The sequence below is a fragment of the Natrix helvetica genome (genome assembly GCF_964273705.1).
Source record: "Natrix helvetica genome assembly, chromosome: 12".
NCBI lineage: Eukaryota > Metazoa > Chordata > Lepidosauria > Squamata > Natricidae > Natrix > Natrix helvetica.
The window spans coordinates 3,099,721-3,117,029 of record NC_138556.1 but is presented as its reverse complement, the minus strand read 5'-3'; the positions used below and the strand labels follow the sequence as shown (position 1 = coordinate 3,117,029).

General features: G+C 39.7%; 1 protein-coding gene across 2 annotated transcripts; it reads left to right on the top strand.

The window, feature by feature from the left end:
* The first annotated feature begins 74 nt into the window (after nt 1-74).
* On the top strand, nt 75-17,035 carry ZWILCH (zwilch kinetochore protein). 2 transcript variants are annotated; one of them, XM_081964525.1, is made up of 18 exons: nt 75-292; nt 3,354-3,405; nt 4,239-4,334; nt 4,413-4,528; nt 4,882-5,078; nt 5,824-5,903; nt 6,215-6,385; nt 8,740-8,811; nt 9,187-9,280; nt 9,589-9,629; nt 10,135-10,231; nt 10,381-10,460; nt 12,389-12,545; nt 13,005-13,033; nt 13,599-13,735; nt 14,697-14,792; nt 15,960-16,078; nt 16,676-17,035. In XM_081964525.1, exons 1-18 carry the CDS (start codon nt 237-239, stop codon nt 16,762-16,764), a joined length of 1,779 nt encoding a protein of 592 aa, XP_081820651.1. In that variant the 5' UTR covers nt 75-236; the 3' UTR covers nt 16,765-17,035. The 2 variants fall into 2 exon arrangements, with proteins under 2 accessions (XP_081820651.1, XP_081820652.1); XM_081964526.1 differs by lacking the exon at nt 75-292 and adding an exon at nt 338-390.
* Nucleotides 17,036-17,309: the final 274 nt, after the last annotated feature.

The following is a 17,309-nucleotide window of genomic DNA, read 5'->3' as shown; positions in this document are numbered from 1 at the left end:
ATCTTTCCCAGCCGCATTCACGGTTTAAAGTCTCCTCAGAAGATGTCGGGATTATCTTCTTGGGGAAGGGGGAGGAGAGAGAAAGGATCCGGCAGGCGTCTCTCTTCGGCGGAGGGATTCGTCAGGATCCACGGGTGTTGGAAAGTAGTTCTGGCGCGCAAGTTCGAGCTACAATAGGCAATGCGCATGCGCGCGGCTCCCGGGCGGCTGGCCGTCTCTGAGGCGCAGGTTCTGGGATGGATTCGCGGCAGAGGCAGGAGGGCATCCTCCGCTTCCACAGCTTCCTCGTGCAGTAAGTGGGCCCGTCCTCCTCCTCTCATTTTGAACTGTTAAAAAAAAAAGAATAGGGTTTTTAGCTCTCCGCTTTAATCCTCACAACAACCCAGCGAGGTAGGCTTGAAAGGGTAGAGCTGAGGTTAAGGGATGATTATAAAAAGGGAGGGAAAAAGTGAAACACCAGGAGTGAGTCTTACTAACCTTGTAATACAGTAATAGGGCGATTATTATGATATAGTTTATTTTTATTCTCTGGGTAATAAAAAACCTGCCATTCAAATAATTGCATGTAGGTTCCTGCTGGGGCTCTTTTGCCTCATATAACTAATTTTTAAAAAATAAAGTAAATGAAATTACCAAGATTTAGTTATTTTTGCAATTATTTTTGGAACCCATTCCATTCCTGGACAGGGACGGCTATTCATGGCATTAACTCTGAGGGAAGATTTGAACCCAGGTACCATCCTGTAAAAGCCCAGTATGAAAATACTGGAGCGGGCTGGAATCTGTGGTGGCTTTCAGCGGAGGCTGTAAAAAAAATGGACCCATATTTTTCGGAGTATGAGACGCACCTTTTCCCCCAAAAAAGAGGGTGAAAATCTGGGTGTGTCTTATACACTGAATACACCATTTTTGGCCTACTGAAACCCCATCCCCTTTGCAAAAATGGATGTGTAGAGGGTTTGGGAGGCCTGCAAAGTGCTCCTGGAAGCTGGGGAGGGCAAAAACGAGCCCAAAATGGACCGCTTTTGTCCCCCCAACACTCTGTAACAGGGGTGTCCAAACTTGGCAACTTTAAGACTTGTGGACTTCAACTCCCAGAATTCCCCAGGCTGGGGAATTCTGGAAGTTGAAGTCCACAAGTCTTAAAGTTGCCAAGTTTGGACACCTCTGCTCTATAAGCTTCCTAAAGGCTATGCATACCCTTTTTTGGGCAACAAACGGGCCTGGTTTCGCGAAAAACGGGCCGTTTTTTGCTCCTGTTTGCCCAGCCCCCAGGAGCACTCTACAAGCCTCCTAAAGGCTATGCTTGCCCTTTTTGGGGGGCAAAAAATGGCCCATTTTCACGAAATACTGGCCTTTTTTGCTCATTTTTGCCCCCCAGGAGCAGGCCTCTCAAACTCTGCATACCCAGTTTTTCACAAAAAATGAGGTGTGCAGAGGGCTTGGGAGGTCTGCAGAGTGCAAAAACTTTTTTTTTTTAATTTACCTCTTCAAAATCTTGGTGCATCTCATACTCCAAAAAATACGGGTAATATATACCTTGGCAAAACTAAGGAAAGATTAACACAGTGTAACCAATTAAAGAGGACCCTGGTGGTTTCTCTCCAGCTCTCAGTAAATGCTAATACAAGTAGTCCTTGAGTTACAATAATTCACTTAGTGACCATTCAAAGTTACAACAGCACTGAAAAAAGTGGCTGTTTTTCACACATGGCTGTTTGTCACATTGATGGCCCTTGCAGCATCTCCATGGTCACGTCATCAAAATTTCAGATACTTGGCAACTGGTTCATACTTAAGACCGTTGCAATGCCGTGGGAGGTCACATGATCCCCTTTTGCGACCTTCTGACAAGTAAAGCCAATGGGGAAGCCAGATTCACTTAATCATGTTACTAAGTTAATAATTGCAGTGATTCATTTAACAACTGGCGACAAAGGGCGTAAAATGGGGCAAAACTCACTTAACAATTGTCTTCAATTACCAATGAAAAGTTTTGGCTCCATTGTGGAGGAATCAAAGTCAAAGGAGGCAGCTGATTCTGTCCAAAGTAGAGAAAGAGTGTTTGGAGGGTTGTTGTTTTTTTTTTGGGGGGGGGGGGGGGCTTGAGTCAGAGTTGACTCCTGATGACTGTTTGGACTAGACCCTGCAGTTTTCTTACCAAAATGTTTGGAAATGGCTTCCTTCTGCTTTCTTCCTAAGGTTGAGAGAGAGTAACTGGCCGAAGTTCACCAGCTGGATTTTTCTGAGGTGTTTATAAAACTTCCCAGTCTAGACTATTGCCCTAGGATTTCTTGGGAGTGTCCCATCCAAGTACTAGCCAAGGCTAACCCCGCTTTTTTATAGAACAAAAATCAACTATTTTTTCATTCATTCATACATTTCCAAAGCTGCAGACATGTGGAAAGTTGTGTGTTACAGGAAGTATTAGGCAAATCTAATGTTTGTCTATCTGCAGACAGACCAGATACTAGAACTGTAGTAGTTTACAAAATGCATTGTGAATATTAGCTGGAACCTGTATAGGTAGTCCTCATGTGGTAGTCCTCATGTGATAGACTGACTTGTTTAGCAACCACAGTTATAACTGATGAAAAAGTTTCAACCAATCCTCATATTTATGACTTTCACAGGTCTGTAAAGCAAAGGAACCTGAAGTAAGAGCATAAGCATAAGAGCATATGGACTATTGCAGCGATGGCGAACCTTTTTTGGCTCGCGTGCCACAAGTGGGGGGAGCGCAGGGGGGTCGTGTGCGGGCGTGCCGCACCCATAATGCAATGCACAACCCCCAGTGCGCATGGACGCACAACAGGCGCTCCCCCTCATTTTTACAAGCTTTATTCGCCCTCCCCAGGCTCCAGAGGCTTTATAGGAGCCTGAGGAGGGCGAAAAGAGCCTCCCCCGGAGGCCCTCTGGAGGCTTCAGTGATCATCCGGAGGCTTCCCTGAAGCCTTTGGAACGCTTAAAATGACCCTCCGAGCAAACCGGAAGTCACTTAGCATGTGTGTATATAGGTCACTTCCGGTTTGCTCGGAGGGTCGTTTTGACCCTCCGAGCAAACCGGAAGTCACTTAGCATGTGTGTATATAAGTCACCTCCGGTTTGCTCGGAGGGTCGTTTTGAGCGTTCCGAAGGCTTCAGGGACTGTCCGGAGGCTTCCCTGACGCCTTCGGAGCGCTTAAAACGACCCTCCGAGCAAACCGGAAGTGACTTAGCATGTGTGTATATAGGCACAGCTCATGTCAAACAGCATTTTAGCATTGGTTACATTCTGAAAATACATTAATTTCATTTTGCTCTTGAGATCAGTTTCCAGTATTCAGAAAAATAAGTAAATCACTATATTTCAGAGTATATGAGGAAGGAAAGCAGAACAATACAACTGGCCCTTCTACTTTCGAGGTATGTTTATTAAGTGTTTTAAACACAGTATTGGTTTAAAGGAAATGCTGTGCAGTTAAAGGTAGTAAAGCTTAGAAATGCTAAGATTTAAAATAGTTTAATGTTAGATATAGATTCTAGAAGGGGAAAATATATAATGCTGAATGAAGTTTAATTTATTTATATTTTTAAATGTTTAAATGTGAAATGTTTAAATGTGAAATGTTCGTTCTTGTAAGAATAAATTTGGAAAGGTAGTACTCCAGAAGGAAACTTAGGATATAAGTATAATAAAAATGACAAGTCATCTTAACAGATATGTTGTATAATTCAAATTGCAAATTTGGACTGTTGATACAAATTAATTTGAATATAGTCTATGAAAGGAAATATAGATTTATTTCTCTTTTTTCTGTAGCTAGGTTTGTGTTACTTTTATATGACTTTATGGTTATTTTCTTTAAATAAATTTTATTTTGCTAGGGAAGGACTATTAGTAAGTCTTGGAGTCTGCTATAAAGCATGATTGCCAAGTTATGCATGTATCAACATTAAAACTCTTATATAGTCTGGTGGAAAAACATCTTAATTCTTCACACAGTCTTTATCCTCTGTCCTCTAAGGAGATCCCAGACTATAGATAGTTACTGAAAAATCTGGTCTGAAATTCTGACATCTGCTACTTTGAAGTAAGACTATGCTGCAAAGGAAAGGATATGCATGAATGCAAATTGCAATAAATTTGCCTTCCATACTTTCAGTGTATAAGCATGTGGTGCTGTAAGTCAAATTATTTTTAAATTTAGATTGAGAAAAGTACTGTACTATAGAAACAACTTGTTTCTTTTTACCAGACTGACCTACAAGTCCATTTGATCAATGAAGGCCATACAAATCCCTTAGAAAAGCTTTGGGACCAAAATGGAAGTTTTTTTGTTGTAGAGAAACTGGTAAGTTGGTAAATAAGTTCTATATGTTCTATCTTTCTGGAACTTAGCAAATTTTCTAGCACAGCTGCTTTTTTGCAGAGATCATACGAAGAAACCAGCAGTCTGAAAGTATGTCAAAATGGTGAACCTTCAGTTTCCGAAGCTTTCCCGAAAGATAATTTTTCAGCATCTCCTTTGGCCCTTTCAAGAGCAAGGTATGCATGTTTGTGTGATTATTTTAATCTTTATTCTTCCTAAAGCAAAAACTAATTTTACTGCCTAGCAGAACAGCTATAATTCAATGTATATTCGTTTCTACAAAATGGTATCAACTTTAGATATTCGAGTGAGTAGAATTTTGTACCAATTCCTTAAAGAAGGACAATTATAAGATTCCTTTGGTTTGTGTATGTGTATAATAAGCATTCGTGTACCTAATGGAATAAACACAACCTTTCTTTTTTAATTGATGTTAGCTATTTTGGGATACAAAAAAATAAAGGTTAAAAAAATACAGCAAATACTTTGTAATTAGTAATCTTCCATAATGTCTTTTCACCATTGATAGGCAATTGATTTCTTTCTACACAATGTCTCAAAATCCAAACATGGAACATCTACAAATAAACCATGCAGTGCAGCTTCCTCCGCTCTGGGTACGATGTGAACCTTCTGACCCAAAGCAGACTATTTGGCTTGGAGCAGAACCTTCAAGGAATGGGAATAACCTTTTGGGAATCAGGCTTCACACTGTTACATGCAGTGGTAAGTGTCTATGGGAGAGTCTCATCTAGGTCATGGTTGTCTGATAGGTGCTTTTTCAAAAGGCAACTGGACTATGTTTTTCCTAATGTTTTTTTAAAAGTCAGAATCTAGGGTATATACCGTATTTTTCGGAGTATAAGACACACACACACACACCCAAAAAGTAGGTGGAAATGTCTGTGCGTCTTATACAGTGAATACGGGCCCATTTTAGGCCTCCGGAGGCCTCTGCGGGTCCCATTTTTGCCCTCCCTGGGCATGTTTTTAGTCTGGAGAGTGCTTCTGGATGCTGGGGAGGGCAAAAACGGGACCCTTGGAGGCAAAAAACTACTTTTTCTTGTTTTCCGCCTCTAAACCAAGGTGTGTCTTATAGTCCAATGTATTTTATAATCCGAAAAATGTGGTACTACTTCTAAAATGAAACCTTTTTAGCAAATTGATTCAGACAAAGTGTTATTTTTGAAGTTGTGGGCCTGTATGTAACAGGATTGGTTATTTAGAGTAGCCTCTGGAAATATCTCTTTACTTTTCGATATATGTTTTTCTCTGCTACTTCAAACATACAGATTAATTGAGGTATGTTATTGGTTGCTAATTACAATTTTTGATACAGTATTCTTCATGTACATTTTTGCTGCTGATAGAAATAGTAGAATTAATATTAGATTTTAAAAATGAAATCAAAGCTTTTTATCTAGTTTTGATCATTAGGTAGTCCTCATTTAATTCAGTTTTTGTTCCCTAGGTTCTGTGTCAAATAGTAATTATTCTATTTACTTGGAGAAATTGAAAGAAAAACATAGAATGAGACATCATGCTTCAGATGTATGTTTATTTTGATTTTTATTCACAACTAAATATACACTAACATTTTTTAAAAATGAAACAAACCTCAGCTGAAAAATTTCTAAGTTTAATATATGGTGTTTTATTATGTAGCGCAATACCTTTGAGTTCAATATACGCTGGATCATTATATATTGAATGCAGAGGCCTTTGTTTTCATTGCGGCTTTTAGGGAGTTTTTATTATTGCAGTCTTAATCTAATTTTAAGGTAATTTATAAAATGTGATGTTTTCATGGCTACAGCCATTCAGCTTGGCTGGCTACAGCTATAAACTCTCTTGTATCTTAGCTGACAATAACTGGCTTTGCCCGTTATGAATTTCTTGAATCCACTTCACTGGACTCCTTGACTCAGGAGGATTCTCTTATTCCATTGGAGAGAAATATATATGCCGATTTTTCTTGGGAGGGTGTGAAAATGATGCTGCAGACCCCTCCCCTCTCCTCTGCTGCTCTGCTGGTAAGGAAATCAACAGTTTCAATACTGTGATAATAACAGATGCTGAAATGTTGCTGCTAATTTAGCAAATGTTGCTGCTAATTTAATTGTAAACTGGGTAACGGAGGTAGTGTGCAAACGATCTTGTTTTAAACATAATCTCTTGAAGGCAATTCAAGAAATGATGAATATAAATAAATGATTCATTCTTTCTAGGCCTAGACCATATATGTGTGTGTTTGTGTGTGTATATACATACATACATATATACATACACACACACATACATACATACATATATATACATACATACGTACACACACACACACACACACACACACACACACACACACACACACACACACATATATATATATATATATATATATATATATATATATATATATATATATATATATATATATATATATGTTGTGTTTGTGCTGATAAATAAATAATGTATTGTAATGTAACAAAGGCAACATTAAAAATATGGTTTTCTGCCTGGATGGTCTCCTGGATTGAGCCAAGGACAGAAAAGGGAAGCAGAGTGTTCCCTCCCATATTTGGGAATACCAGGGGTTGTGACACAATATACAATATGATTGTGTCACAACCCCTGGTATGCCCAAATATGGGAGGGAACACTCTGCTTCCCTTTTCTGTCCTTCGGCTCACTCCAGGAGACCATCCAAGCAGAAAACCATATTTTTAATGTTGCCTTTGTTACATTTGTGTTGTGTTTGTGCTGATAAATAAATAAAGGGAGACTAGTATAGATCTATTTCAAGCTATTTAGCTCTCATCAGTTCAAATCCCAGTAAGGGTATGGCTAGCTGATGAGAGCTAAATAGCTTGAAATAGATCTATACTAGTCTCCCTTTATTTATCAGCACAAACACAACACAACACACACACACACGTGTGTGTGTTCGTAGATTTTCACAGGTGTAGGTATGCTGATCTTGTATTCGGGTCTTTTCCCGTGTAAGATTCAGATTGTCTTGGCAATGTTTTGGCGAGGTCTCACTACCCATCTTCAGGCTGGTGTTTTCGGCTTCGTGTTTTGTGTGTGTAAAGCGTGGTCGGAGATGCCGTCTTTCTATAAATCTTGGGGGGGGTGTGGAGGGCTGGCTTTGTTTCAGTAAGTGGAATGATTGGTTGTGTGTTTGTATCATGATTGGTAGATTGGTGCTGGCTGTGTGTCCGTTGTTGTTTTGTGTTGTAATGGCCTGGGTGGTGGATGGGGCTTGTTTGTTCACTAGGGCTGGTTTCCAGATGTCTGGTAGGCGGGAGGTATCCATCACGTTTATTCATGTTGTGGGGATGATTCTCTATGTCAATAGCTTCCATAAATATTCTCTTGTTGAAGTGTTCAGTTTTGGAGATTAATTTGGTTCCCTCAAAATCAATTTTGTGTCCTGTAGCTTTAAGGTGCTAGAAAAGGGAGAAGTTTTTTTTATTTTTTTCTTACTGCGTTCTTGTGTTCTGCGATGCGTGCATTTATTCTCCTATTAGTTTGTCCTATGTATGTTGCAGGGCAGATTTTGCATGGTATTTTGTAGACTCCTTGGTTTTCTAACTGGATTTTGTCTTTGGGGTTTCTTAAGATGTTGGCTATTTTTTGGTCAGTGTTGAAGGCTGTCTTGATATTGTGTTTGTGGAGAATTTTGCTGATTTTATCTGTGGTGCCTTTGATGCAAGGGAGGAGGGCGATGCTGTTGCCCTGTTCTGTGTCTCGGTTCTTGAGGGGAGTCTCCCTTTGGATTAGGTTGGTAATTGTTTTTCTTTGGAATCGGTTGGAGATTAATACGTTTGTGAGTGTGTAATTCAGTTTTCAGGTGGTCTTTGTCGGCTAGGCGTTTGGTTCTGGAGATGAGGGTCTTGGCTACAGAGTTGATCTGTGCACGGTGGTGATGGGATTGTGCATTTAGGTAGCGGTTGGTGTGTTTTTTTCTGGTAGATGGTGTGTCCTAGGGAGCCATTGGGTTGTCCTAATCTACAAAAAACCCAGCCCTAGTCAACAAACGAACCCCACCCACCACCCAGGCCGCTACAACACTATGTATGTATGTATGTATGTATGTATGTATGTATGTATGTATGTATGTATGTGTATATATATATATATTTGTTTTCGTAGATTTTCACGGGTGTAGGTATGCTGGTTTTGTTGTATTCGGGTCTTTTCCCGTATAAGGTTGAGATTGTCTTTGCAACGTTTCGGCAGGATCTCACCTGCCATCTTCAGTAAGGTGAGATCCTGCCGAAACGTTGCAAAGACAATCTCAACCTTACACGGGAAAAGACCCGAATACAACAAAACCAGCATGTGTGTGTGTGTGTGTGTATAATTTTATTTTTGAAAATTTCAGACCCTTCAGATGGCCTCTGGGAGCCCCTTGAGTTCTGTATATGAGCCAAACAGAGAATTGCCTTTTCTCTTGGTGAGTATTACAACATTATTTCCCAGTCAAAAAATAATCTTAGCTGAGTAATAGCAAGGATGATTGCAAGCTAAAAACTCAACAGTCCTCTTTTAAATGGAATCAAGGTAGAATTGTTAAACATGCTTTAAATGAATGTTTTTAATGTGTTAATGCTTAAATGTTGTGGAAATTTCAGTACCATTTTTATTTTGTATGTGTGTGTGTGCATCTGGTCACACGAGTATATGTAATACATTCTACTGAAGAGCAAACATCCTTAATGGGATCAGTTTAATATAGGCAGCAGCCTGTATTAAATAGCCGTGTGTGTGTTGCACTCAGCTGTATCAAGCCATGACTTTGGACTTCTTTATTTTTGGATGATGGCATTAGAGTTTGGCTGAGACGTTGAAGAATGGACTAACAAAATGTCCGAAGGGTCTGGGAAGAAAATCTGCTGTTGAACTAGTGCAGAAACTTTTGAAAGGTAATGCTAAGCATTTTGGAAATAATTCCCTTGAAGTCTTAACTGAAATATCTGTAATGGCTGAGTTTGCATTGCACACTTGGTCTGCTGAATAAACTAGAGTGGCTGCATTCACACAGCACATTAATCCCAAATGGAAAATACCACATATGAGCCAATACGTGGCATGTAGGCAAGTGTGCCGCATCATCACAAAATGATGTGTTCAGGAAATGTTCCTTCCAGCCAAAGTTGCATGACAGCAAAGTATGTTCCATTACATTAAAGCTGATGGCCATAGTACATAGCTTCCTTTTTTTTTCTTTTAGACTTAAAAGACGATGATACTGAAAATGAAGATGATACTGAGGTATTTGGTAAGATAGTGAGCAGAAAAATATTCCCTCCGAACTCTAGATTGACTGAAGACTGTTTCAATATTGAAGCTTTCAGTGAGTTTTGCCTCAACTAGAATGGCAAAAATAACAGATATACTTTTGGGAAACCTATTTCCAAGCCTGATATAAGTAGTTGTTGTTTAACAACTGCCTCCTGCAGTGGCCATTCAGTTGCTCAACACCTAAACTTAAATGGAATGCTGGGAGGGGACTAGAAATGGCAGAAGTTATATTAGAAGTGTCAATCACCCTTTCTTGGAGGGTTGATGGCAAAAGAGTGTTATATTTCCTGCCACCTTCATAGCTTTTTAATGCACTTTGTTATTTTGAACCTTTAAAATTCTATTTCTAGTTTTCTTAATCACATAAATATATGGTTATAAAATTTCTTTGAACTGTGATGTTTAAATAACTAAAAGAGTAACTCCTGTTTCATTTTGAAATTTGAAATTCATTTTCCCTTTGTTGATTCTCCAGGATAATACTGCAACAATCAATGGTTCCATGAAAACGCATTTTAGTCAGCGCAGAGACCTTGATTTCCTTGAACTGCTGTGGTGCAATATATGGAGAAGTATGTATGTTTCTAGGTTCTGTCTCAAAAAGTTTTTGAGATGCTGTCTTTAAGGGGACCAGGGAAGGATTTCTATTAATTCAACTGGTCTATGGTGAGTTTGGTTACTGCTTTATTTAATTCTTGACTCTTCCCCCCCCCCCCCCCAGATGTTGCTTCGCATGAGGAACTGGTGAAGTGTTTTTCGTTGGTAATAAGAGCACTTCAGCATGGAGAACTGCAGACATGGGTGAGTTGGAGTAACAAACCCTGGAATGCAGGCAGAGTCATCCTGTTCTTCAGCCTGCCCAGCCTTTTCGAACCAGGTGATGCAATGTGCAAAGGGCTGCACCCCCTAAAACCAGGGGCAAGATTAGGACCAAGAACTAGGCAAAACCAAATCAAAACCCAAGCTGAATGCAGTTACAGGTATTCCTTGACTTACGACCATTTGTCCAGTGACCGTTTGAAATTATGAGAGAACTGAAAAATGGCCTTACGACCTGTGTCCCAAATTACAGCAGTTGCAGAACCTCCACGTCACATGATCAGAGTTCAACCACTTGGCAGCCCACTTGCCCTTATGACCACAGAGGCACTTCAAATCTCCCCAACCTGCCTCCCCCCCCCCAATCTCTGCTCTTTTAGCTGCCCTGCACCCTGCCTTGTGAGGTGGCAACCCCCCCCCCCGACAACTGCAGTGCTCTGTGGGTGCTGCCATGCCCAGAAAGCCTCAGCAAGCATTCATTTGCCTTCTCTCTCACCAACCTTTTACCTGTTGTACCCAGCACCTCACTGAATTTGCTTTCTTGTTTTCAGACCCAGCCACTGCAGGTAGCTAAAGCTGTGCTACCTTCAGAAAAAATTATAAATAATAAATAAATAAATATTTATTTCTTAGCCGCACCCTCTCCCGAAGGACTCGGGGCGGCGTACAATGAAACATATGAAATAAATATGTGGACAAAACAAACATATAACAGAGACATATACCGAGACATACACAAGGAGGAGGTCGGCTGATGAATAAAAAACAATTAGAATACAGTGATTAAAAAACCCCTAAATAATTAAATATAATTAAAATACCCAATTAAAAACCCGTCAGGAGCGATATGGTTAGATCAAAGTTGAGCCAAATTGTGAAGATAGGGCAGCTTTAGCCACTTCGGGAAAGGGGAGGGCTGGAGAACCACATGGGGCTGAGGAGAGAAGGCATGTCCTATAGATGGATGTTTTTAAAAGATGAGAAATGTATAAATTAGGAACTCCTTGGTTTGGGATTGCTTGATAGAGGTTAATGAGTCCTCCATCCTCCAATCTTCTCAATAATATTACATTGAGTACTTAATGGAACTCAGATCCCTTAGATTTTGGTTGCACTATTTTGGGTTCACTAGTCAGACAGTTGGCATTAGCAGCCTATTACGGCACAACATTATCATGTGGTTTCTTTAATTCTGGCTCAGGTCTAATTCCTGTTACACTCCAGATTTCCCAAACCATCGTTAAATAAAATGTGGCTTGTTAGGATATATCAATCCAGTCAAATAGTCTTTCCTGGCCAAATATATGTACTTAATTGCTAGAAATAATGTTAGGGCCTGGTACTCAGAAGTACTTATTTTGTTTTCCTTTTTCTTCCTGCTGATCTTTACAGCAGATAGATCTACTCGGGTTGTGCTCAAAAAGTCAAGATGGCAGCCACAACTATGTGATTAACACCCCATCGTGTGGAAGTGTTTTTAATCTGATGTCTTACATTTCCCCAGACAATATCTTTCCTTCCTTTTTCAGGAGATTTGCTTCTGAGGCTTGGGCTGGATAAGACTCCTTCCCTCTTTCCATCTTCTAATCCCCCATCCTTCCATGATTCCACCTCTGTGCTTCAACATTTTTTATTCTGATGTAATCTGTGCCCTGTGCATGAGGGAGTCTCAAATATTCTGGTCTCACTTTGTGATTCTCTTCCAAACTGAGCTTATCATGAGACTGGGGGTGCTGGTTGGCAACTATATTTTGGTTAAACAGTGGGAGCAGGCTTATTTTGTACACTTAAAATGTGTAATTTATGTAATACTTCAAATTGGATTTATTTCAATAGCTATTTTGAGATATTTCAGGATATATACTATATAGAGCAGGAGGATCTATGTAAAACATTTGTTCTCTTTGTAGATTCATCAAGAAAGTAACAGTTTACTGAGCAAATTGATCAAGCAGTCTTATCATGGAAAAATGGAAACAGTTTCTCTTGATGGAAATTCTCCCATTCAGATGCTTCTAGAAATAGGCATGGATAAAATGAAGAGAGACTATATCAGCTATTTTGTGGGTATGTTGGTGACCCATCCTGATTTTGGGTAGTTGTATCCAAATGAATTATCTTTCTGTGTAAAAAAACAGATATTAGTATCTTGTCAACTAATACCAAGGGTGAGCAAATTACTTATCAGACATCAAATGTATTGATTTAATTTACAAATTAGCAAATAGAAACTTTTTCTGAACAAAGTTGATTATCTGACATTGCTGGATCCCTCCCCACACTCACTTTCCCCTGCCAATCTCTGAACTAGGGAAGGAAAAACTCTTTATAGCTGTCTCTAATTCCAGTTTTTCTTTCAGTTTTTCAGAGGGTCCCAATAATGGAAACATGGAGGCAAATGTCATTGTCTCCAGCTTTTGGTTTTCTAATAAATGTAATAAATATAATAAATGAAGGCTTTCGTTGCAGCTTTTAGTATTTATTTTGTATGAAATTGTGATACAAATTATATTTTTTGTGTTTCAGGCAAAGAATTTGCCATACGGACTCATTTGGTAAGTCATTGTCCCCACTTTCCAAATAATATTATATAAATAGTTCTTGACTTATTAACACAACTGAGACTAGAATTTCCATTGCTAAGCAGAGTGGTTGTTAAATGAGTCACATCCGATTTTATGACCTTTTTTTGCTACAGTTATTAAGTGAATCACAAGACCATTAAGTAAATCCAGGTACCCCATTGAACACTTGTTGGAAGCTAGTGAGGAAGGGCGCAAAGAACAATCACATGACTCTGCTGGTTGCCAAGTGCCTGGGTTTTGATCACATGACCATGGAGATGCTGCAGTGCTTAAAAGTGGGAAAGACCCGGTTGTACGTCACTTTTCAGCACCGTTGCAACTTTGAATGGCTAAGTCGAGAACTACCTCTACTTGAGAGTTGAATAGCGACAGATGTCTGGCGCGGAGGGCATTGGGGAGATTCTTACTAGATTTTTGCAACTGAGGCTGTCTACATATTGTTATTTACCCAATCCTTAGGAAAGTGAGCCTTTGATCAAGATTACGGATGCTGTCAACAGCTCCTGATGCTTGTCCTCTGCTATCTCTTTCAAAGGACTACTTCATGTCCACTTCAGTAGACCTTCAGGAACAGGCTCATCGTATCCAGAAACTACACCACATGTTGGAAATTGTGGACAACTGCATGAATCTTATCAAACTAGAGCAAGAGAACCTCATCTTTCTCACACAGTAATTGCTTGCCAGCAACTTTCTCTTAATAAGAGGGTTCCCTTGAATAATGTGATGTTTGGCATGGTTTTGCTTCACAGATTTGTGCAAAAAGTGTGCAGCTTCTATGCTTCTTTCTGCACTGGGAGAAGGAAGGCTAAAGGAATATTTCAGCAGTATGGGGAACACCATAAATTAATAGTTACTGAATTGTTTTGATCCATCCTTTAGGAGTGGCATTTCATTCTTGCCCTCATTTTCAATTCCTATCTTTGTGTTAAATCAAGGGGCAAGGGAAGAAACTACTCTTCCCATTATGTGCCTACACAACACAATTTATTTTTGAAGAGAGAGTTCTCCCTGATGTATGCTATTTAAAAACTATCTCCAAGGAGTATTGAGAGGGGAATATACTTTGAAATTGAAAGTTTGGATGTGAGATCCATTTTTTTGCAAGCGTTTAAAGTTCAGAACAATCCCTGAAAATGAGCCTTTCAAACTTAAAAGACTTCTCAATTGTCACAGAACAAATATTTTGAGACTTGTGTATCCCTATTTCTTACAAGTACGAAAAATGGAATCAACTTTAGGTTTTGGCCTAGCTTTGCCCACTTGTTTTGATCTGCTTATTCTTTGGCTCATGTAGGCTGCCTTGTGGGTTAAGTTCTCAGCTTGGGTATAATTAGTCTCGTTTGCTTTTTATTCAGTTCGGTCCAAGTTTCTTCTCCTTCCTGGAAGCTGTTAGAGTCATGAGTCTCCATTGTGTTCACTTACGTGCTACTTTTGCATGTTGGTCATAATATCTATCTAAATTGCTATTTATAACATTAAATATAAATATATATTAAATATAAATATAATTGCATGTATTGAACAGAAATCTGAAGATGCCACTGGTTTTGATTTACATTGTAATCTACGTAAGTTCTCTAATATTTTTTTTCTAAGAATTGATGGTGTGAAAATGTTTTTGTTTTTGTAGATCTTGTATCAATTACTATAAAGAAAATCCTCTGAATGAAAAGCATGCATTTCAGCTACCAGTCAGGACAAGTTTGTTGAAGGAATTTTACCAAAAGTAAGTTAAGTCCTCAGAGAGTTAAAACCGATCAATTGGCACAGAACTAATAATAATTGTCAGGCAAAGGTGGACAGTCATATGACATTTGTAATGTCATGTAGGGATTCAGAGGTGACAACCAGCACCCTGAATTGCACTCAGAACTTAACAGGCTGCCAGTGCAGCTCCCGTTATAATGGGGTGGATGGACAAACCACAGCGTGCCCATTCTTATCTGGGCTCCTGGATGCTGCGCTAGCTGTAGTTTCCAGTTGGTCTTCCAGGACAGTCCCACTTAGAACATACTACAGTAATCCATCTGTGATGAGATTGTGAGTAAAGTCAGCTAATCAAGGAAAGGCCACCATTGCTGCACCAGACCGAGTTATTCACCTGCCCTCCTGGCTACAACTTCCAGGTCCCGTTCAAATTGAATCCCAGGATTCCCCAAGGGGTGTCCAGTTCCATTTGTCAAAGCACTCTCCTTTTCAGAGTCAATGATGAATTATTGTGGGGGAAATACCTGCCAAGGGAGAGCGGAGGGAGTAAAAAGACATCCCAGTATGGAATCTCTTTTTCCAGGGGAGGAAACAAACAGAGGCCAGACTATGAAAGTCTATCTCCAGTTTCTCAGGGGTTTGCAGTCAGTTTTGGAAGATTCTGATAAATAGGTGATCAATAACCAAACAATTTTGGCCCATTCACAGAGTTGTTCTGATTCTTTGCGCCTGACAACTATCTCGGGACTTAAGGTGGCATCCAGATCCAAGCTACTTTATCTTGGTAGGATCCCTATTCAGACCTAACAGTTTGCAGGTAGCAAGTGAGGATTTCTACTTGTCCCCTGTCAGCCTACTTTGGATATGTTATTAGTATATCGGTGATGCCTCACCCCATCCTAAAAATAACCTGTCCCAGTGATTTCATCTGGGTGTTAAATAGTAATGGGGAGAAGCCTGGGCCCCACTTAATGGGGTGGCTGACAGCTTGATCTTTACTCCCTGTCTCAGCTGACTGGAAGCAGCTGTAAGACATCTATCTCTCTGACTTAAGGCTCTCTGCTTTCCTTTGTAGCTACAATATTTAGAGATAGTCTTGAGATCTGGCTACCTGCAGGTTTTACCACGGAGCTTTCCAAATATATGCACCTCTTTAATATTGTCAATTCTTACCTTTTTTTTTCAGTGCTCACCCTCAAATATGGAGAGTGGAAATCAGCAGCGGTCAAGGACCAAAAAGGGTGAAAACAATATGGCAACTTAGCAGCACCCCTCCAACTGCACACCTGCAGCCAGCCAATGAAGGTGAGGAACTTTTGCAGTCTGGAATCTAGAATGGCATTAGCTTTTATGTTTTATTCAGTACCGCTGCTATTGTAATCAAAGCCCTGTTTTGAAATTTCCTTCTGGAATTAATTAGCAGATCACTTGGTGGCATGTGGCATGGAATCTTTTGTGTCCCTCTGTTTAATTCTCTGGCTTCTTATCCATCTTTCTATTTGTTTTGGGTGTTCTATTCTAACAGGTGGCATCCACAGGTCTAGATAAAATAGTATTTTCTGTCTATGTGAAGAATGCCCTTGTTTTGTTTTCCTTTTGGTTAAAATAACTAGAATCCATAGTTGACTTTCTGTCCCATTTTCTTTTTATGTTTGGGGAAGTTAGTTTCCAGAGTGAATAGATTCTGACTTTCTTGTTTTGCATAATTTTAATTGGCTTCATAGCTGAGAGACTGTCCAAATATTGAGCTGTGGGTGTATCTCCCCAGAAGAAATTATGTCAATAAAATTCCCCTGTAACCGTGAAAGAGCCCTCATAAGTAAGCCTCCCATCCAAGGCAGTTAAAATGGTGTTTTTTTTTAGTTTTCCCCGTGTTTGTTACCATTGCCTTTTGTTCTGCAGATTCACTGGATGACACCAAAATCTGTGGCAACAAAGAGAAGCATTTTATCACTGTTTCTGAGTGCTCTCAAGTGGACTTCATCAAATGAATGTACAATTCATGATTCTTTTCTTCGCCCAGAAGGAGTTTCATTGTTGTGCTTGCTGCATTTGTTGAAATTCTTTAGCTGAGGGCAGGTTGAAAGGAAAAGCACATTTTAGTGGAGAGCAGCCATAACTCCCCTTGATGGATGCTCCCTTCCCCATCGGAGGAAAGCTCAGAAGTTCCTTACTGCTCCGAGTAACAAAAAGCAGGTGAAAGATGCAGCAAAAAGTCTTCTCTTCTTTTGTTAATGACATTAATAAAGGCAATTCAAGGAACACTTCAGCATTTTGGAATCCTATTGGGGGTCTAATGTCTGTAGAGATTTCCTCTTACTGGGATGGTGATCCAGCCAAATCTTGGAATTGGGAACAATCAGCTTTTGGGAAATGCCCCTTAGCCAAAAATATCAAGCAGTTTCAAGCTCTGGCTTGCAAAAGTAAAAAATGTTATTTTGGAACCTCCAAAATAATCCCCCCCCCCTCTTTATTTTTCATTTCATGCTCACCTTGCCATTAATTCAGTTAATTCAGAAAGCACTGGTAGCCTATG

Coding starts and splice junctions, on each gene's coding strand:
- ZWILCH (XM_081964525.1), top strand. CDS start 237: ATGGATTCGCGGCAGAGGCAGGAGGGCATCCTCCGCTTCCACAGCTTC. Junction 5,079..5,823: donor TCACACTGTTACATGCAGTG/GTAAGTGTCTAT, acceptor TTTGTTCCCTAG/GTTCTGTGTCAAATAGTAAT. Junction 5,904..6,214: donor TGAGACATCATGCTTCAGAT/GTATGTTTATTT, acceptor CTTGTATCTTAG/CTGACAATAACTGGCTTTGC.